The sequence below is a fragment of the Lissotriton vulgaris genome, chromosome 6 (genome assembly GCF_964263255.1).
Source record: "Lissotriton vulgaris chromosome 6, aLisVul1.2, whole genome shotgun sequence".
Classification (NCBI taxonomy): domain Eukaryota; kingdom Metazoa; phylum Chordata; class Amphibia; order Caudata; family Salamandridae; genus Lissotriton; species Lissotriton vulgaris.
This window is the reverse complement of record NC_141694.1, coordinates 136,960,961-136,983,689: the sequence shown is the minus strand read 5'-3', so window position 1 is coordinate 136,983,689 and position 22,729 is coordinate 136,960,961. Positions and strand designations below refer to the sequence as shown.

General features: G+C 48.6%; 1 protein-coding gene across 1 annotated transcript in view; it reads left to right on the top strand.

Moving 5' to 3' along the window:
- Positions 1 to 22,729, top strand: part of LOC147706908 (mechanosensitive cation channel TMEM63A-like) — a 926,114-nt gene that overhangs the window by 723,298 nt on the left and 180,087 nt on the right. Inside the window, exon 5 of the mRNA XM_086926171.1 lies at positions 18,097 to 18,134. Within this exon, the coding sequence (XP_086782297.1) occupies positions 18,097 to 18,134 (38 nt within the window). The remainder of the gene's footprint in view (positions 1 to 18,096; positions 18,135 to 22,729) is intronic.

Sequence of the window (22,729 nt, the reverse complement as noted above, 5' to 3'; positions counted from 1 at the left end):
GCCAAAACATGTTCCCGTAAGACTAAGGATCTGAGATCTTAACCTCAGACCCTTATCAATCTTGATCCCCAAATTCTTTGCTAGCTGGGACGAGCACGCTGGAGGAAACATATTAACAGGCCACCATTCCTGCCAGTCTGGGTCAGATGGACAGCCGAAGAAGAGTACCTCAGATTTATCTGAGTTGCACTTGAGGCTGTTAAGCTGGAACCATTTAAAAACAGCCCCAAGGCACTCACGGATACTCTCTCCATCAAAATCGTCTCCTTTCCTGCACGTAAAGAGGAGCTGGGTATCGTCGGCATAGGATACGATCTGGGCCCCAAAAGACTCCGCCAGTGCTGCCAGAGGGGTCATAAAGATGTTGAAAAGAGTCGGGCTCAACACAGAGCCCTGCGGGACTCTGACTCCCAAAGGCGGCATCACGGCAGAGCTCGGTGAGACCCAGACCATTTGTCGAAGGCCAGCCAAGAATGATCTAAACCAGCTGAACACCGTCCCCCTCAGACCGATCTCATGAAGTCTGGCGAGGAGACCCTCATGGGGGACGGTGTCAAAGGCCGCCGACAAGTCAAGCATTACGAGCATAGCTTTGCCCCCCGAATCCAGTGCCTCTTTAATGGCTTCGGACACCTCCAAAAGCGCTGTCTCGGTGCTTAAATTGGGGCGGAAGCCAGATTAAGTGGGGTGCAGCAAATTATGCGATTCCAAAAAATTGGAAAGCACGGTGTGCACATGCTTCTCCAAGATTTTAACCTGCGCAGGGAGAAGAGAGATAGGCCTATAGTTGGCCAAAGCCTCAGGGTCTAGGCCAGGCTTCTTGAGAAGGGGAATAACCATCGCCTGCTTCCAAGCCTGCGGGACCACCCCCCGACTCAAGGAGAGATTTAAAAGTGGGTTCGCCAACGGATTAACAACTTCGGCCATTTTCGCCAGAAATTTGGCCGGACATAGGTCGAGAGGCGACCCAGATTTAAGGTTGGCCATAAGTGCCAGTGACGAGACAACTGAAATTGGCGGAAAATCTGCCAGGACTGGACCCAAAGGGGCCAACGGAACTGACCCTTCCTCGAAACTGGGAGGTGCTTCATTCACCCTCAATGGAAGAGAGTCCTGGATCAGTTTATTCTTGGTGGTAAAAAAGTTGGCAAGGGCAGAAACCCACGACTCAGAAGGAGCGGCCTGTTTTGAATTAGATCGTGGGGCCGTAAATTCCCTAACGATCGTGAAGATCTCCTTGCAGAAACCCACGACTCAGAAGGAGCGGCCTGTATCGAATTAGATCATGGGGCCGTAAATTCCCTAACGATCGTGAAGATCTCCTTGCAGGAATTAGAGGCAGCCTCTATCCTCCTTGCCAAATAGCCTTTTTTTTCAAGGAGGATATCCTGATGGTATGCTTTAACCGCTATCCTGTAGACAAGCCTGGCCGCGGGATCATACTGTGACCGCCAGGCCCTTTCAGCCACCTTGCACTGCCGTCGAGAAGCCGACAGTGCTTCAGTGAATCAGGGGGCCGAGACCCGCTTAGATATTAATCGGGGGGCCATCTCAGGGGCTAGATCATTCAGCCTATCCGTTAACCAGGCTTGCAGGACTTAAAATGGACTGCGTTAGAAAAAGTGGTGGGTGACACACACAATCTGGAGAATATCTTGGTGAGAAAGGAGGCAAGATGGATTTTCAGCGAGAAAGCAGACCGGGAGGGGCTGAATGAAAATATTGAGTGGAACAGAGTTAGCAGGCGGTGAATGTTGCTGTGATATGTACCTTTGGAGAGGTAGCCAGCCCTAGGTCACTGAGACAAAGCACCCCTGTAGACACAATAGGTCCCCCTTCATCCTTATAAATATGAAATATGGCACGTTATGATGTTCCACCTATCCTTTCCCCCTTAAAAACGTTTCTCAAAAAACTTTTCACGTGACATTGCTGTCAATTATAAGCATTTTCTTTTACAGATTACTTGAGGGCAATGAAATATTCCATCTTTTTCTTGTTATGGGCATGCCCCTATCTGATTTCCAGTGGTCATTTGCTGTTTTCAATAGGTGCCTTGGAGCCAGATTTCGAGAGCTATTTATAACCTGTATTTGAAAACAACCTTTTGTAAGTCCGATGCTTTATTTATAGGAGTTGGAGACATTCCCAGTCGATCCCAATGCTTTATTGAGCATTCATTGTCTCCAAGTAACCCATTCTAAGATGGCCGCGCCACGCAGAGTGGTGGGCGGGGCCTTCGACACCGGCTACTTCCTGATCTTGCGTGTAACGATCAGCGAGGATCGTCCGAAGCACAGGAGGGACTCGGCAGCAGTAAGGCATTGTCCGTGTGAACGATTGAAAGAGCGTGGGGTAGGAGTATTATCCGTGCATGGCAACATTGATTTCATCGATGTTGGCCGGGGTTGGATGAATTTGGGGACATTTTTCAACCTGGTATTAACACGGGTTCAGCCGGGGTTTCAGCGGCACTGTTGATGACGAATAGGAGCATTTACCTTGATAATCCTCGCAATTTGGGGGCATTTGCGATATAGCTTAAGTGAAGCACAGGCTGAGCGGGGCCCTCTCTGTATTTGCGGTGATGGTTGTGAGTTTTTATTTCTGCAGTCTTTAGCTTTCCGGTGGAGGACCGGTTTACATGCAGCACTCCACACGTCTAACACGCCGGCTGGCAGAGATGTTGACGTGGAAATGAATAGCGCTGTGAGTCGCGCTAAACTGCTGAGTAACTCTGCAGGGTTCATTTATTCATTCTAGTTCTTCTTGGAGGTTGATTCCCATTCTCGTTTATGTTTTGGTCACAGGTGGCTCACATCCGTGAAGAGCCATTGGCTGATACGAGATCACATGACACGGGGTCCATCATTTAGTTACCGGTATGTGCTGACTGGTTAACCATAAGGTAAATACTATGTTATGGCAATTTCTATGTTTGGTACAGGTGTGACGTCTTTGAGCATACCCTTCGGCTGAAGGGGTGCAGGACAATTATCAGAGTGCTCTGGTTTTTATTTACACAGGTCCTTACTATTTATATGTGAAGATTGAGAATAGTAAACCCTCATTTGCCCTGATGAATTTGCTGAAATTGGAGCAATGAAACATGTCGGCTTGAGGATGAACCACTATGGTATATAATTAACCAATTTTAAATGGGAGGTTTTGCAGCAACAGAATAAAAGATAAGCAGCCAGCAAAACCTTGCCTGATTTCATTTGTTTGTTTGTGTGGGGGTCTATGTATGTACACATTATTCTACAGTAGTGTCTATATGTACTCACTGGTCTTTCTTTGTCACTATTCCCACATGTGCACTTTTGATTTCATCTGTGTACACTTTGTTTCTTCACATAGAGTGAGTGACCAATGATGAGAAGCGGGTCAACCGTTGATTGTTAGCCGGGAACCCCCTCCGGTGTTACTACCGAGAGGCACTCACTCTATTTTCTACACTTTTTCTGGTTCAAGGAAGTGTTGGCCTGTGTTTTTATTGTGTTGTTATGTATACATCCTGACCATAGGAATAGTGGTATTTCACACATCCTGGTATATATACTGAGAATGAGATACTATACCCCTTGTATTGGTCTAATACACGGATGAAGTAGATTTGGTAAGGCTTTGTGTGTTTAACTGCTCATAAATCTCAGCAGCTATTTTACCAATTAAAAGCACTGTGATGTAATCTTTATATCTCATGAGATAAGTACATGAATACGAGGATTACTCTGGAAACTTTCTGCCTGCAGATGTTCCATTCTTTGAGTTTGTTGCCCTTTCAGGATGCTTTGTTTCCCTTTTACTGGCTTCATTTACCATTAGGTGGGCGGCCACAGCCGCACTGGTGGAGGGGGCTCCACCTACCCCATTGTTTGACAGCGAGCCCCTCATATTTAAAGTTTCTTGCTATGTCATTTGATTTGATTTTGCCGGTGGCTCCTGCCTTTGTGTTGCAAACAATTGTGCCAGCCAGTCCTTCATGCCATCTCTTTGCAAGTAAACAGTGAATGTCTCCACTATGCTATGAGTTTTCATCTAGAGCACTGCATTTTTTTTCTGGACACACATATTTCACATGGCAGACGGGAAGAAATGTCCAAAATTGTGTTGGAACCCCATTCTAAATAAACCAAGCGTCTCAATGCCATGTCCTCTGACAAATGTACATATTATAACAAAGGTTCGCTAGGATTTAAATCATCATAACAAACAAAGAGGGACTTCTCGTAGTAGAAGATCGAGAGTATATCTTGATTTATACTGTACTGAGGCATAAAATATAGGCAGGTTTATTTTGTAATTATTTATTCATTGCATATTTGCGATATCAAACATTTATACTTTTATAGAAGATCCAGTGCTCATGCTTATAGTGAAGGAAAGAGCAGTGGGGAAAAAGGCATAAAACAAAGTGCATCACAATTAAAAAGACATATGACTCTTTTCTGATTATTTGAAAAATATGCCAGGAGTCTATAAAGGTCTGTTGTCAATGCCGTTTCGACCGAGTTTAATGAAAGGTCATCATCAGGACAAGAGCAAGAGCACCCAGTATCTGGAGAATAAAAAGAAATAAGAATGAAAAAACAGTAGAGAATGCTCTACCTAAAAAGTATGGTATCAAGCAAATGCCACACTTGCCTGGTATCAAGGAGAATGGTCCTGATTTTTTTTTTGCAGGAACATACAAAGGGGCACTAGGTGTTCTATGATAAATAGAAAAGCAGGTCAGTACGGGTGAACAATTTGCCGTTTTAACCAATCTCAAAATTACTAATATAGCGAAAAATCATCTTTTGTAAAGAATAATCCCTTATTATAGAAGGAAATCCAAGCTTATCTAAGGATGAAGGAGTCTGAAGTACCAATAGGCCTATGGAAAGGACCATAGATACTACTATCCGATCTGCATCCTAGAACCAGAATCTGGGTCCTAATGGGCATTGCTGGAAAATAATTTAAGGAACATAGGGAGGTGAAAATGTATCTCCATTATCTCATATATAATCATATACTGACCCCAAGGTGGTCAAAGGGTGAGGGGCAAGTCGCCGGATGTCGAGAGATAATGTCCACTCACAGGGTGCTGCCTTCTGAGATTTTTAGGGGTCATACAGCTGTTCTAATGGGGTCTCAACATCTACTAAGGAGGAAGAGAAAGATGTGAGGGCTTGCCCCAATATGTGGCTGACTGAGGATGCAGGGGTACGCTTACCCGCCATTAATTGGAAGTGTGAAATCAAGTCATCCAGTATAAACCCAGGAAGAATGCATCATCCGAGTAGAGGAAGTAAGCCCTGCATCACAATAAATAAAAAAGCCGATGAAAGACAATTCAGCTCATGGCAGCACAACGTGAATGAAAAAAAGTGGCCTAGTAAGTCACTCGGAAGCCAATTAGTATTGCTTTGCAGACCGTATTAGTTTCCTGTTGCATGATGATAAGCGCAGTTTTGTTTATGACGATTTAAATCCTAGTGAACCAATGTTTTTTATTATATAGCATATTACCCCAGGTTCTCTGAAATTGCAGGGTCACCCATGTCAAACCTTATATACTCTGCCAAATGCACAGCAGAGAGAATTTTCTTGATGGCGTAGCAGCTACCTGTCAAGAATAATAATGAACATTGTGAGACTATACATAGGGATGCAGTACGTGCCATCTGATGTCCATGGTTTAGTCCGTCATAGAAGATGAAGATGAGAAGGGGTCAGGCATGGAAGATATGGTAGACCGTGATGTAGAAACTAAATGTACAACTTTGTGACCCCACTTATAGTATAAGGACAGTATTACCCGGGAGGTGATTGCAGCAGCAATATACAGGACTTTCACATGCATTTCATAGGTTCCTGCCAACATGCCTAGTTGTTTTGGCTTCTTCACTTTTTAACCAGTTCGTCGCCGGTCATTGTTCCCCAGCACTGTATTACTTCTTCCCTTTTCATGTCCCAATCCTTCGGTTATGTTATCCTTGCATCTTGGTTATTCCTGCACCTCTCGACTGCTACAGGATTTCTACTTCCTTACTTACTATAATTGTCTATGGTCAAGAATCCATTTGATTGTCGTCTTCAGCTCTGGGTCTGTATCCTGATGGATCCAGAGCTCGTTATGGTACTTTCAAGCAATTTAGAAGTAAGCTGATAAGTTAGTCTCTTTGCGTATAATGGTGGTACTTGTCTGCTTGCAAAAGTCCTAATGGTTCTTGTCATATTTTTATTGTCTGTCAAGATTACCGAGCAGTGGTTCTGTGATGATCCATCGGTACTGTTAGCAACATTCCGAACCACTGTCTTTCTTGCTTTATTCCTTACCCTATTCATCCATGGGTTTCTAATCAATTTATGTAATATTATTCAGCACTTTGGTTGATACATGTAGTAGATGAGGACTACATGCTATATCCGTTGGGGCTATACAGCCATAAATACTAACACATTTTCTTCCCGTAAACCGTGGGATCCAGTGTATCATAGTGTTTGCAACAAGAGGATGTGACTGTCATGTGTGCTAAACCCATTTAGTGATTCAGTAACATGCCACTGATTTGCTAAATGGGTTTTGGAAACCATAAGGAATTGCTACTTGAAAGGGGTGTGTTTAGGCCGGGTGTCCTTTCCAAATAGTGATCCCTTACGGTATGTATAAATGTTTCGCGACTGAAATCTAGACGCAACATATTATTTTACCGACACCTCAAAGGAGGTAGTAACCCATTCAAATGGAAAGCGGTACCCAGACCACTGCCTTTTTAAGCACATTCATGTTTCCTTTAAGAAAAACAGGCTGCATTTAAAAATAAATCATACCAAATTGTATTTTACAGCCTATCTCATTAATATACATAAGGCAGGTCGAATTGTGACCCACTGCGATTCGGTATTTTGTGAACCGACCTATCAGTACATTGATCGGTGTACAAATTACCATATGAGTCGCAAAAAGTCAGTGTGCAAATTTAAACCACTTTTTGCAAGTTCTATCTCAGTACATCTGGCCCTATATCCTTAAACCAAATTCTGACTGTGCCAGGTATGATGTTGAAAACAAAAGCCATCCGTAAATGAGGTAGGGGATGTGAAAGGCGTGTGGATTAGGCAGCTGTCTGTTACTGCCCATCTCTAAGTAGGCCCAGTGTTATTCTAACCTCTCCGAATGACACCAGTTTGGGTTCCCTCGTTTCAAATATTTTCACCTATGCTTTAATTTCTTTCTAATATAATGTGTTGTGCATCATGTCGTCCTTTTAACTATACATCATATCGATCTACGACAGATTTATTTAGGTTCTGTGGAGAAATGCAACAGAGCTAGCTTGTTTATTCTTAATACTTTTTTGGTCTTTTTTCATTTTTTTTTTAACTGTCTTTCTGTTCTTCATTCAGGCACTTAACAGTAAAATAAGTCTTTCTTCTCCACTGAGAACAAGAATGGAGGGACTGTATTATGTATTATATTTAAATTACTAACTAGATGTTTCATTACAACCTTAGCATACTTCTGTCATCATTATCGTGCGCCGTGTGCACGTTGGATTTGTTTGCTTCCAAATTTTACATTTAGTTTCTCCTGTGCTTTTTGTAAGTGCATTTGTACAAACCATTCCTGTATATGTGTATTGATTTTCGTAAAGTGCTCAAACACATAAACGTTTCTAGGTGCTGAAGAGGAGACCGTCTACAGCGTAAGGCTGTCTTGATATTTTAAAAAAAATGTTTTAAGTAAAAGCCATTCGAAGATTGCTTTTCCCAAAATTTCAAGTGATTTGAATTCAGACAGTTGATCTGGCATATGAATTCCAAAGAAAGGCAGCCTGATCTGAGGAGTCGCGGCTCCCAGCTGTGCCAAACTTCTATTTGGGCAGATCAGTCAGGGTTCATTCCAAAAGCGCAAAGGACATCTGTGGTGCTAGTGAGTGTGTTGTTGGTAATGAAACAGTTATGCTGTGTCTGCACAGAGACCTGGGATTGATGTCTTGGCCTTCTACTATTAACACGCACAGCTTGTTAAAGGGCTTTGAATCAATCAGACCGTGTACCTCTCCATAACATTTACTTTTCACCCCTCTTACCTCAGACCACATGAATTTTCATGAAATGTTTGCCATTTATTGCATATCTTAAAAGCAGAAAACTGATTTGTGCAGTTAACTTTGACATCTTCAGCTTTGCACAGGATTTCACCATTTCCGAAATTAAATTTGACATTTCACACACTGCACGCACAATCCGAAGGCTCTCCCCAGGGAAGCGTGACCCTATTTGGAGAGCACACTTCCAATCCTCATCAAAGGAGCCCCTTTGTGTTCCATTCGGGTTGTTTTTCAGTACTGTTCAACAAGGCATTTTTTTTAAAATATGTTTTTAATGCAGATTCATAAACAAACAATGAATTATTTCGACCTTCGCATCTCTGACCATCGTAAGTCACCGATCAACAATGAAACTGCACACAGCCATTTAGCCCACATCCCGGAGGCTGGGCGGCGTTAGCTACAAATCTGTCAGAGATATCAAAGAAAACATCGCGCAGAGGCATCTGGTCAACAATACAATTTGGTATCTGCTTTTCTATAACTCCCAACCCCCCCCCTAATACAGTCAACCGAATCCAGAGTCCCATAGATAGCGAATAATAGCAACACAAACGCGACTCAATCGCACTCAGTCATCCTTTGGAACGCCCCCAATTGGAGTCTCCTGACATTCTACATTCAATTGATCTAATCACTTTGTTGGGAACATGTTCCATGGGTATTCCTCACACTGGCCCATACCTGAGTCTAGCGTCCGCTAAGGTCTCTCCTCTATCTGTACCAGTCCCCAACTAACCCTCCCCTTATCCCACCCCCCTCAACTGCTGCTGATGTGGGCCATATCCATGTACACACAATCAAATCTGTCACGACCTGAGGGATTCATACCTATGTATCTCCGCGTCCCATGGAACTTCCTATATCCTATATTGGCCATCCCCTAGTCCTCGTCTTCAATTAAATAGTCCTTTAGGGCCTGCACTGTTGCCTCCCAGGCCCTCGCCATTTCTAAGCCCTTCACATTCGTTGTGCGAGTAGCTTGTCGAAGTCTGACCACACTTTCACTCCGGGCCCATTGCCTAGTTGACGGACTCCCTTTCGATTTCCAATGCCAAGTAATTTCTCTCTGGGCCAAAATAAGGCCCAAGTCAATGAATTTGCTTGTGATTTTTGTCTTGGCCGTGTGAGGGAACCAGAGCAACAGACACGTCGCCATGTCATACTCCACCTATCGATCAGTGACTGCGTTAAGGAGCTCCCCAACCTCTGACCAATACAACCCCAGTTTTGGGCAATCCCACAATATGTGGTCCAATTCCACATCCGGTGTCAGGCATTTAGGGCATGCTGCCTCCTGCACCCGGAAATACCTCCGGATCTTCCCTGGGGTCAAGTAGGCCTTGTGTATTACAAAGAAATGCACCTGCTGAAACCGGGCATTTCTGCACCCCTTCCATACTCTCCTCAAGATATGGCCCCAAGTCGCGTCCGGTATGGGTTTCCCTATACTTTCCTCCCACTTTTGCTTCAAGACTGCGAGCGGCCGTAGCCCTTCGTGCAGCATTCTAGAGTGGAGGCAGGTGACCGCCTTGAATGTACCCGCCGCCATTACAACATACTGGCAGGCCATGGTTGTGCAGGGTTCCGATAACCCAGCTTTCCAATGCTTCCGTATCGCCGCCGTCACGGCCGTGTGCAACAGGAAACTCCCATCAGGGAGGCCAAATTGGTCCTGGAGTACTCTGAAGGGCACTAACACCCCATCAACATATAGATCGCCCACCATTTCAAGGCCCAAGTCCTCCCAGTCCAGTAACGGAGACCAATCCTCTCCATGCGGCAACGCCGTCAGCATCCCCAGAGGGATCTCCGGTGCATATGGGCGCGTCGCCCCCGCTCTTTTCAAGCTTCTATGCCAGCATAGCCGCAAAGTCTTCTCCTCCACGGTTAGATCCCGCAACTCCAGCCTCTGTTGCATGATAATATATGATAGGATATGTCTCTGAATTCCTGTCCCTCTGTCTTGGTCCAGGCCCCTAAATTCTCTTGCGACATTCTGTGTTAGAATCTGTAGCTGCGCCGCCAAATAATATAATTCGAAATCAGGAACCGCCATTCACCCCTCAGCCTTAGGTCTCATCATCGTATTCAGTGCTACTCGGCACCTCCCATGCCCCCACAGGAAGTCAGTCGTCAATGTCCGCAATTCTTTGAAAACCCATTGAGGGATCCACACCGGCAACGTACGAAAATAATAGAGCAATCGGGGCAAAGCCACCATCTTGAGCAGTGCCACCCTGCCCTGCACCGAGAGGGGGAGAGACGCCCAGAAGGTCATACATCCCTTCAGGGCCCTTATACAACGTCCTATGTTCCCCTCCAGCATGTCGTTAGCCTCATGATATATGCGGACCCCCAGGTAGGTGAAGCACGACCTTTCCCAAATTACATCTACGGTCAGGGGTGGACGGGGCATATTCGCTCACAACGGAAAGATGCATGTCTTACCCCAGTTGACCCTAAGGCCTGATAGTCTCCCAAAACATGACAGCATTGTAACTGCTCCCTCCAGCGCTGTCACTGAGTCCTCCAAGAACATCAGCAGATCGTCCGCATATAATGAAATATAATGTGAGGTCCCGCCGTTCATGATCCCACCATACGCCACACCCGACCGCGCCTGGGCCGCCAGGGGTTCTATTGCCAGCACGAACAACAAAGGGGAAAGCGAGCATCCCTGCCTCGTCCCTCTGAGCTTCGGGTATTCAGAGGATATCACAGATCCCAGTCTCACCCTGGCTGTCTCGAAAGAGTAGAGAACTTTCGTCCAACACCCGAATTGTCCCCCTAAACCGAACTTCTCCAGTACCCTATCAAGGTACTCCCACTCCAGGCTATCGAAAGCTTTTTCGACATCCACGGACAGCACCGCCGGCATCTGACCGGGCTCCAGGTGGCTCCCTAGCACCCGAACAAGGCGACGGATGTTAGTCGAGGTGTTTCTAGTGGGAATGAACCCGGCTTGAACGGCATGAATCAGTGTGGTCATGTGTGGCAACAGTCTGGTGGCCAGAATGCGACTCAGAATTTTATAGTCCACTGTTAGCATGGACAGGGGCCTATATGAGGTCACATTGCTACCTTCCCTCCCGGGCTTCAACAACGGAACGACTAACGCCTCTCTCATCGATTGAGGCAAATGCCCCAGCTCCAAAGCTTCTGAATAGACCTCCAGCAACCTGGGCGCCAAAACATCAATGTATTTCGCATAAAATTCAACCGGCAGGCCGTCAACTCCCGGCGTCTTGTTCGTAGCCATCTGGTTGATAGCCTCTCTAATCTCTGGCACCGTTATGTCGCGGCCCAAGTCCTCAGCGCTGTCCTCATCTAGCACCGGAAGCTGAACGCCCGCCAGATAGTCCTTTATGTCAGAAGCCTCAGCGTCCAGTTGGCTCCGATACAGAGTCGTATAGTAACTCAAGAAGCGTGATAGGACTGCAGCTTGAGAATAGATTGTTTCTCCTGTTACGTCCTGTATGCTCATAATTGGGCTCCCTCTGGGTTCCGGATTCGCTAGTCTCGCCAACAACGTGCCTACCTTGTCCCCTTCCGCGTGAACTTTAGTAGTATATAACCTATAGTCATAGCTCCGCAGTCTTTCTGTTTCTGCTGCAACTAGTTCCTTCGCTTCCTGTAACCAAGCGTGTAGTGCCGGTCGCTGCTGTTCTAGGTCCCTCAATGCACCCTCCGCTTTTCCCACGTCAGCTAGGACCGTTGACCGTTCGCCCGAGAACCTTCCAAGTAATTCTCGATACCCTCGCGGACGGTATCGCTGAAAACCCGGTCCTCCAATGTTTCCGGCTTCAGCCTCCACGTGGGGACCGCTGATCTCACTCGCTGCCACTGAACATAAGCCAACTGAGGATTATGATCGGATATGGTCCTAGTTAAATATTCCGTATGCGTCACCAGGGCGGCTATCTAACCACTACATAGTATGGTATCTATTCGCACATGCAATTTGTGTATTGCCGAAAAAAAGGAGTAGTCCCTACGGTCGGGGTGATGCCCCCGCCATACATCAAGGAGGTCCCATCTGTCCTGCCAGTCCGTCCTATGCTTGGCAAGCCTGCGCACCGGGGAGTCAGTCAATGGTGGGTGCGATCTGTCCAACAATACGTCTGTAATGGAATTGAAGTCCTCCCCCCCCAGTATCAACCGTCCCACTAGAAAGTGTGCCAAGGAACCAGAGAGTCCATCAAAAAAGTGGGCTTGGTCTATATTCGGAGCATAAACACTGCATAGAACCACATCACGGCCAAACAACCTCCCCGCCACTGCCACAAATCTAACGTCAGGGTCCACAATATGGTTCGTGGCCTGGAAAGGGACTCCCGCCCTCACCCAGATCAACACCCCTCTGGCAAACGCAGAATAGGTCGTGCCGAACACCTGGCCATGCCATCGCCTCTGCAGGGCATTACATTCCTGTTTGGTGAGATGTGTCTCTTGCAGCAGCGCTATCTGAATCCCACGTCTCACCAAATACGCATGCACCTTATAAGGCCTTGACATGGTTCGAAGGCCACGGACGTTCCATGTGAGACATTTCAGATTAGGTAACGTCCCCATTGTAATCATCCCTCATCCGCCCCATCTGCGCATCTCGATTGCCCACATCATTGCAGCCCAACCCCACATATAAAACTCCCCATGAAACTCCCTCATCCCTCCCCCCCAGAACAGGACCCAATAACTCATTATTAGCCCCCATCCAAACTTCCACTACAACACACACAATTCTATTCTGTAGTAGCCACTACAGATAGCCTTAAGGGCAATAGGAGGGTGGTTCAGGGCCAACAGGAGGCAGGTCACGCCACCACCCCGAGCCCAGGACCCCATGTAATAGTCGCCACAGTACCTGCAGTCCTTTAGTTTACCGGTTACAGCAGTCCCACCAGGGGCCAGCTATCAGTAGTCCACTCCCGGAGGCGTCACTCGTTGAAGATCCCATCCGCCGTTTGGGGGGTGACCAACGGACCCTGTGCACTGTCCGCATCTGAGAGTTACGCGCCTGATTTTCCCCCTCCATCTTCAGATTCCGAGCCCACCGATTGCCCTTCCTGTTGTGACCCTGTTATCACTGCTGTCACGACCAGAGCCCCTCGTTTGTCTGCTGCCATTTGGGTGTCCTGCAGCATCTTCTGGATTTTGTTGCGTTTGCGGATGCGTTGCGATTTGCGCACCTGGGTAGGCTTCTGCTTTCCGCGGTCCCCCCTACCTCTGCGGTCCGTGCCAGCCCTATACGATTCAAGCCAAGTCCATGCTTCTTCAGGAGTCTGGAAGAAGTGTGTCGACCCATCCAGGATTACTCGTAACTTGGCTGGGAAGAGGAGAGAATATTGTATCCCTTCATCTCGTAGTTCCTTTTTCACAGATAAATTAGAGGCCCTGCGTTTTTGAACTTCCTGGGTGTAATCCGGAAAGATCATGACCGCACTGTTCGCCACCTGGAAAGGACCTGCCGAGCGTGCCCGGTGTATCCCTGTCTTTAAAGTGCAGAACCATGACCACCACCGGCCGAGGCGGGCGAGCCGGCAGGGGCGGCCGGGCCGGAACCCTAGGCGCCCTTTCCAGGGAGAAGGGGGAGGACAGGACTTCTGGGGCAACAACCGTCTTGAACCAGTTCGCCACGTAAGCGACCGCGTCATCCCCCTCCGTCTTTTCGGGCAGACCTACTACCCGTACGTTGTTTCTCCGATAGCGACTTTCGGAGTCCTCCGCCCTCTTTTCCAGTGTCGCTAAGCGATCCAGCACATCGTTCAACTTATGTTCTGCTGTCACCACCGCAGGCTTGAGATCCTGAAGCAGTAGCTCATTTTCCTTCACCCTGTCCGCCAGCTTGGAGTGATCCGCTCTCAGGAGACCCAATCCTGTTGCGACCTGTGCAATATCCTGATGCAAGGACTCCTTATCGCCGTTATGGCTTCTAGTATTCCATCAAGGCGTTTGTTCAGTCTTTGTTCCTGCGCCGTTCCCTCCGGGTCATTCTGGGCATTGCAATCTTCTTCCAGCTCCCTCGCCTGCTCCTGCCCCGATTTCGGTTTCATCTCTCGGCCGTTCGTGGCCATCCAGGTCACCAAAGCCACCGCCTTTGCCATGGGTGTATGTAACTCGTCCTTCAGTTATTCAGCGTCAGGTCGGCACCTTCCCAGCCAGCTCTCCGCAACGGCCTTGTCCTCCCCTCTGCCCGCCTGCACCTCTCCAGGTCCCTGATCCGCCCGCAAAGCTCAGCTGCTCTTGCCACTTTATCTTCAGCCGGGCGACCTCTCTTCAGGCACTCAGGGAATATGTGGATCAGACACCGCTCCTCCTGTGCCGCCTTTCCTCCTGTAATAACACTGGTCACTTCTCGACAGTGCTATATCCCGTCAATTTGACCCGGCTATAGAATGACACGGCACTCAGCTACCCAGGCAGTACCAATCCGATCCCCAGCACTCGTGTCTCAGAGGGCAGCCCACCTCCGCAAGCCTCGTGATTTGGTGGTCAATCTATCCTCCTTGGCACGTCTCCGCCTCTCTCACGCAGGGGCTAGCGGTGCTTGAATGCCCCCTCAGAAGATGTTCCTCCTCGACACGCAACTGGCACCCCTCAGGGGGTAATCGGTGTTCTGTAGGGGCCCAGCTCAGTGTCGCTTCATGAATTTGTGCAGGTATCCCAGGTAAGGGATGGCATTACTGTTCGTATACGCCGGGTCAAAATCAATGCCTGCTAATGTCAAGGGATTGGCCAAGCGCGGCTCTGTGACGCCGCTTCCTCGTTGCCTCTTTCCCTTCTTGCCGCAGCTCCCACAGTCGCTCCTCCTCAAGATCTGCCCGCGCTACGCCGCAGACCCGCCCCACATCTACACTCTCAAAATCTGGTGCAGGCCCGCAGCGCAGCACTCACCGGGAGGGATCGCACATCGCCCCGCAGCTTGCCGCCTTCAGCCGGCCTCCAGTGCCTCCCACGGTCCGTTACACCCCGCAGGGTCGCAAAGTCCCGCCGATGTCTCGACCGAGAGCCCGCCTCCTGCTCCCAGTCCCGGAGCTGCGGTGTCAGGCGATCGCTCCTCTGAGCCTTCACGGAGGCGGCACCCCACTCTGCTCCAACTCCGTAGTAGCCAGCGACCGACTCCTCCACAACAGCGATCGTCTTAGGCAGTACTCTGGAACCGGATCCTCTGCCTGGCAGCTGCCATCTTAAGGTGCCAGCGTCCTAGCTGTGCTTACTTTTCCTTGGCGCTGCGGCGGGGGTCCCATCTCTCTTCTGTCCCTCTGCTCGACTCCTTGATAGGTTGGCCCCCGCTCAGTGGGCCCTCTGTGCCTCAGCCCGTGTCACTCCTCACCCTCTCACAGCTCCTCTCCTCTTCGCTCGTTCTCCCCGGCTCGGGCTGCCGCCATCTTGTTCACGTCTCCCGGCTCCCCCAGATCGTCAACCGGCTCTCCGCATGCTGCCGGGCCCTCCGCCTCGCCGAAAGTGAGCGCAACAGCTGCCCCCGGTGCTCTGCACGATATGCCTGCACTGTCAGCGGCTCTCAAGGGGAATAAACAGGATAAATTGCGGGATCGGGCGCGGAGCTACAGGCTCACGCTGCCATCCCTATCGGCGCCCAAGCCACGCCCCCTCTTCAACAGTGCATTGTCAGTGCGTTTATAATTGTTGAAGAACCTCTGTTCTCAAATGCGCTTGCACTTAAAAATGTGTTTCAAGAATTACTTAAGTACATTTCGGAACAAAATTGTTGTTGCTTCCTAAAATATTGCAAACACAAGGAGATGATGGTCGGAGCGCTGAAACATTGCAGACACTCACCCCCAGTCACTGATCTGGGTTGAAACGATCAACATTCTTTAGCTCACTTTGCCACCCCAGTTCAGGCTCAGCTATATGCAAATCAATCCTGACCCTGTTCCTCATGGGGACAGTCCAGCCCGAACTGCCAAGCGATGTCTTCCTTGGACCAGAAACAAGCATCCTGGGACCGGGTTCTGGGTAACACCCTTCATCAGCCAGGCTAGCTTGAATCCCGTGGCAAAGTGATCAAGGGATCCCCAGTCTGGGCATACCTTGCTTACTGGCCAACACAGAGTCAGACTACCACGTTCCACTCTGAACCTACAGAAATCAGCTGCGGAGTGCCACAGAGCTCCTCCTGAGCCCCACTCTCTTCAACATCTACATGGCCCTGCTCCCAGCTCTCGCCAGGAGCCACAGACTCAACATCATCTTGTATGCCGACAACACCTAGCTGATCCTCTCCTCTCCCTCCGCCTGGGACGACTCCTGGTGGCCCACAGGTCTTGGGTCTCCCCCACTCACCCACGGACCACTCACGAAACCTCAGCATCATCCTAGACTCCTCGCTCACCATGAACCTCCAGATCAATGCCGTCTCATCCTCCTGCTTCCACACGCTACACGCTAGACCTGCTCCGAAAGATCTTCAAGTGGATCCCTACTGAGTCCAGAATGATGGTCACCCACACGCTCATCAGCAGCAGATTTGATTGCGGTAACGCACTCTACGCCGGCATCACCCAGAAACACCTCAAGAAACTACAGAACATTCAGAACGCCTTTACCAGACTCATCTCATCCTCAACATCTCCCGCAGCAGCCACATCCCCGGCCAACTGAGAGAACTTCACTGGCTCCCAGTCAACTAAAGGATCAACTTCAAGTTACTCACACACACCTACAAAGCCCTACACGATGCGGGACCTGCGTACCTCGACCACGCCTCGCATTTCACGCACCCACCAGAGACCTCTGCTCCACCCAGCTGGCCCTGGCCGCCGTCCCACATATTCGCAATACCACGGCAGGAAGAACGTCCTTGTCCTACCTCGCAGCAAGGACCTCGAACACCCTGCCCCTCCACCTCTGGCAATCATCCGTCAGTGCCTCAATTCAGGACGGACCTCAAGACCTGGCTTTTCAACTCAACCACAGCGCCTTTTGATGGATCAGCAGTACCCCCTCAGCGCCCTGAGACCCTGACGGGTGAGTAGACGCTTTTTACAAGTCACCTGATTGATTGGTTGACTGAAGGTTCAGGTGCATTCCATGTGTGACGGTGCAAGTTGTGTGTTTCTGTATGTGGTACGTTACCAGTATGATTTTTGGAATCCATTAAATGCTGTTCTAAAATATTAATTGAAATAAATCTGTTCATATTTTCCACACCTTCACAAGCATTTTATGTAATATTCTATTGCATGCACTGAGAGCGTCCTCTCGTGCGCGTGTTAATATATGTGTTTACTTGCTCATTAAACTTCTTGCAACCGCTGGCTTCAGTCATTTGCCATTCATTGGTAATTAAAATATTTGGTTACAACAATAATTATGGGTTACCACCGAATTGCTCAAGGTGGCAAATGGAACTGGTGACGCTGGCATCCCTCGAGGACTATCCTTCGGTGCACAGGAGACCATGGCTGCTGATATTAGCTGATCCGAGGCTGTGATGCTGGTTTTCCTGCTGATACCCTGTCCTCGGCCACCTACCCTCTGCCCCACACATGTGACTGCCGGTCTTCTGTTTGCAGGTCACTCAAGGCTGAGAACAAATGACTGACGGGGGTGTCTTCCCGCTGAAACAACACGAGTCTCAGCGGCTGTGCGGTGACCATGTGTAATCTGCAGCCTCCTGCAGATGCTCATTAGAGGCCCAATCCACACCCGGCCTGGCCTGCAGCAGGGATGTCTATTGGGGGGACACCCCGCTGTGCACCGTGGGAGGGGGTGTAAGCAATCCATGTTAATCTCACGTCGAGCGCGAGGATGTGGATGAGTTGTGGATTCACCCCGCGGGGGTCCCCCGAGATCGCACTTCGCTTGCTAATGAGACCACCTTCCTCCTGTGAAGTCGCTCTCACGCCAGTCCGTTTTCTCTTTCATTGCACTTTTGTTTACAGAGAGACAGATAGATTTAAATGGCAAAATGATTTCTTCTGATGTAACGCTGACTGTCTCGTTTTTTTTTTATTTCTTTCAGGGGTTTTGTTCCTGGATAGTGTCTGCCTTTCAGATGCAGTAAGTACACATTTGTTTTTCCGATTTGCAGAGTTGCCTTGTCTGCACGCGCTCTGTCCACAGAGGGTTTATTTAACTTAGTTTATAACACTGGGTACTGCAAGCTTCAAGGGTAAATCTCTGACATGACATCACGTCTGCTCAAGATGAAAAGCGAACACCATACATAAGTAATCCGCACGAATTCAAAGAGGTTGAAATGTGGAGCAATATGCCAAGATAAGAAATTACCAATGCACTTATTGTGCGTGAAACACTTTCTTGTTCCTTAACACTAATAGTTCCAGACAGGTCTGCAAATATAGTGGTGGGTGATTACCCCTCCGACCTAAAAAATAACAAGCATTTACAATGCAATGGTCTCGTCTTTGTTAAATTTAGAGATATTGGCATTGCTCATGACATTTTTGTTTTTAAAACATAAATAAATGGCATTGTCATTTACAATGCCAATAGCTTAATCTCTCGCAAATGCGAGACCTATTGCATTTGCACCCACACACACAGACAGAGCCACACACATACACAGAGCCACACACACACACAGAGCACCACACACACACACACAGAGCGCTACACAAACACACACACGGCGCACCACAAAGTGACACACAGAGCGCTACACACACACAGAGCGCCACACACACACACACACAGTCACACACACACAGAGCGCCACACACACACAGAGCGCCACACAAACACAAACACAAACACCACAAAGTGACACTCACACACAGAGCGCTACACACACACAGCACCACACACAGCACCACACACAGCACCACACACACACACACACACACACACAGCACCACACACACACACACAGCGCCACACACAGCGCCACACACACACACAGCGCCACACACACAAAGCCACACACACACACAGAGCGCTACACACACAGAGCGCCACACACACACACACACAGCGCCACACACACATAGAGCGCCACACACACACAACGCCACACACACACAGCGCCACACACACACACACAGAGCGCCACACACACACACACACAAAGCGCCACACACACACACAGCGCCACACACACACACTCAGAGCGCCACACACACACACACAGAGCGCCACACACACACACACACACAGAGCGCCACACACACAGAGCGCCACACACACACACAGAGCGCCACACACACACACACACACACACACACACACACACACACACACACACACACACACACACACACACACACACACACACACAGAGCGCCACACACACTGTTGCGTTTGAGCGTTACTAGCATGCATGGACCTGAAGCATGCTTGTCAACATTTGTCAACATTTGGGAACACCCAATGGCAAGAATTTTCTGCAGAAAAGGAGGGCGGCTGCCACCTTGCAATGAGTGAGCCATGGTTAAGCAGGAAGTCTTCAACAAGAAATTGGCCTGGGAGGGGTCAGCCTCAGACAGGGTATGGGTGCACAAGTGGGGGGAGGGGGTCAGCCTGGGAGGCCCAGCCTTAGGGAGGGAGGGGTGCACATGGGACTCGGCCTGGGGGACCAGCCTCAGGTGGGGTAGGGGTGCACATGGGACTCGGCCTGGGGGGGGACCAGCCTCAGGGAGGGTAGGGGTGCACATGTGGGGTCGGCCTGGGAGGACCAGCCTCGGGTAGGGGTGCACATGTGCGGTCGGCCTGGGGGCACCAGCCTCGGGTAGAGTCGGGGTGCACATGTGAAGTTGTCTTGGGAGGCCAGCCTCAGGGAAGTCGGGGTGCACATGTGCACTACTGAGGTTTTGACCCAGGCTCTCTTGTTTAATAATGAGCTGCTCAGCCTGCCAGGCTCTTGTGTTTAACAGGGAGGCACCTTACCCCACTAAGCAACAGATTCACCTAATCTGACTTGATATTGTTAATGCAGCGCTCGATGCGAGGGAACCTGCCCTCAGTGCCTGCACTGCCTGAACGCTCCCGCCTTTTCGCCACGAGCTCCCGATCGTGAGGCAAAGCGCCGGTGCCCCGCTTGCGCGCTAAGACGTGCAGGACAACCCCTGGCAGCTGCGGGCGGCAGGACACATCCCAGCAACAGCGGCCGACTTCTCTGCCCCTCCCCGCCTCCCACGGCTGCCCAAGGCCCCTCGGGATACCCGACACCTCACCTCGTGAGCCGGCCGCTCCAAGCTGCTTCGGCCTCTGCACGGGTATCCTCTGCTACAGGTTCCGACAAAAAGTAAATCCGGCAAGCGCTGCTTCTTCGCCGAATCTGCGCCGATTGCCCCGACTCCCACGTAGGTCCCGGACTCCGCTGCCGATCCGGGCAAGGTGCCCAGCTGCAAGGGTCCGCAAATGTTCCCGGCCAACCGCTCCACAGATAGAAACACGAGTGGCAGTCTAGATTCGACAAACAGGAGGGGCGCAGTCCAGGGTCAATCCGGCGCAGGCGGGGAAAGAGACTGAACCAAAGTTTCAGGAGCCTAAATAGGCCCGAGTCTCCGCCCTCTCCCGCTCCGGACGTGCGTCCCTGCTGCCCCAGAAGTGATTCCTGTGGCCGGTCACCCATTGGGCTAGCCAGGCCACCTGAGTTGATGAGGGCATGGCGAGGGGCCGGGAGGCCAGGCCCTAATGGCGCTCTCCTCGAGCCTCGCACTTTGAACAGGTTACCGTCAAGCTGCAGACCTCCAACCAAGAGACCGTGTCTCTAATCGTGGCACAATCCACTTGGTGACTTTGTGCTCTTGTGCAAATTGCTTACGCTCTAATGCACACTATGTTTATTAAAAATAGAAGCATTAATATTGCATCCATATTTGGAGGATTTAATGTATACTTATAGCAGCTACATACCATGCAGCAGTACATTACTAACTGGTCAAATATGTATATATGTGTATATATATTATATATAAAACAACATCCAGGTTGACGAAAAAGAATTCCACACTGGTGCCACGGCCTCAATTTGTTAAACGCTTTATTCAATTATGCAACGGGTGCCCAACGCGTTTCGCTGTTTCAGTCACAGCTTGTTCACGGGTCAAGTTTTACCAACACAACATGTATTTTTAAAGTGCTAGAGACTAGTTCCGCCCATTACTGATAGAAACCGTGGAAAGACTCCATTGCTATATCTTCAATAGATGTAAACAGTGAAAATACCTCGATTTTTGCAAGAACTCAAATTTGTACTCCATAATTCTACAATACTCGAGTTAAATAATTATAATGCAAAATAAATGAATGTCAAAACATTTAAAGCCCCAGTGGGCGTGGCCTGACCATTCGGACTAACTTTTTCCGTATTTGTATGGTCACAGTGCTGGTATTGAAATATACTGCCCCAGTGGGCATTTAAACTTAATATTTAAACCAGTGTTACATGATTTTAGCCACTAAACAATCAATTTTAAATTCATTACACTTTTGCTTAGGCTAAAAACAAGAGTCCTGCTCAAGTGAGCATAAATAAAGTTCATCTTCTGGATCTTCACATTTTTCATATAATTCATTCTGCAATGGAAACATATAATTTCTAATTTAGTATCGGAAGAACTCTCTCATTGTAATATAAAAAACGATCAGTTAAAAACATATCAAGAGAAAAATAGACGCAAAGGATAGACTCATAAATTCATATTTTTGTGTTATTATCTCAGATGGATTGACAATTCCTCATCAAAGTTTAACCCTGCAGGTATCATGGTATTAAACTTTATAATCATTTTTGATTCAAGTTTCCTCAACTCAATCATGCGGTTTCCCCCTCTTTCCCTCTGGGGGATTGAATCTAACACACAAAATTTGAGGAGGTTTTGATTTTGATTATGGGTTTCATGGAAATGACGAGCAACCGGATACTGTCTGTCATTATTAGCGATTGCTCTTAAATGTTCAAGAACTCTTAATTTGGCTTTCTTGATGGTGCTTCCGATGAAATAAAGGTCTCAAAGGCATTTTAACGCATACACTGCGAACTCAGTGTCGCAGAAAAAGTGTCTACTTATTTTGAATGCTGGCTTATCTTTTCTCAATTTGACGGTTTTGCAGTTCTGACTGTGCTAGCACGCCTTGCATTTTATATATATATATATAGTATCTGTTCATTTGCTTACATAAAGCCTACTCTATGTACATTGATAGTGTTAGAAATGGGGATTTCTGGTTGGCTAAGGCTTGCGCCAAAGCCAGGCAGAAACCACCATTCTACGTCAGGGCAAGGAAGTCACCCGCCAAGACAACCCCTGCTCACCCCCTTGGTAGCTTGGCACGAGCCGTCAGGCTTATTCCGGAGGCGATGTGTAAAGCATTTGCGCACGCACTCACCAGCAACAACATCCAAGGCCTCCCACAAAAGGAACTCCACACAAGGTTATATCAAAAATAGCCTTTGTATTACACCCAACACATTAGAATAGTAATCACATTCTGTACACTGTGCCAACTGGCACTGGGCAATATTTGCAAGGGGTTATACACACAGGACAGGGCCACATGGACCACTGTCAGGAATAAGCACTTGGTAGAACTAGCACTTTGTAGTAATAGCACTTAGAACATAGAATAATTGTAGCACCAAATAATCATGGTAGAACACAACCATTAACCACTGGTAATTCACTGTACTT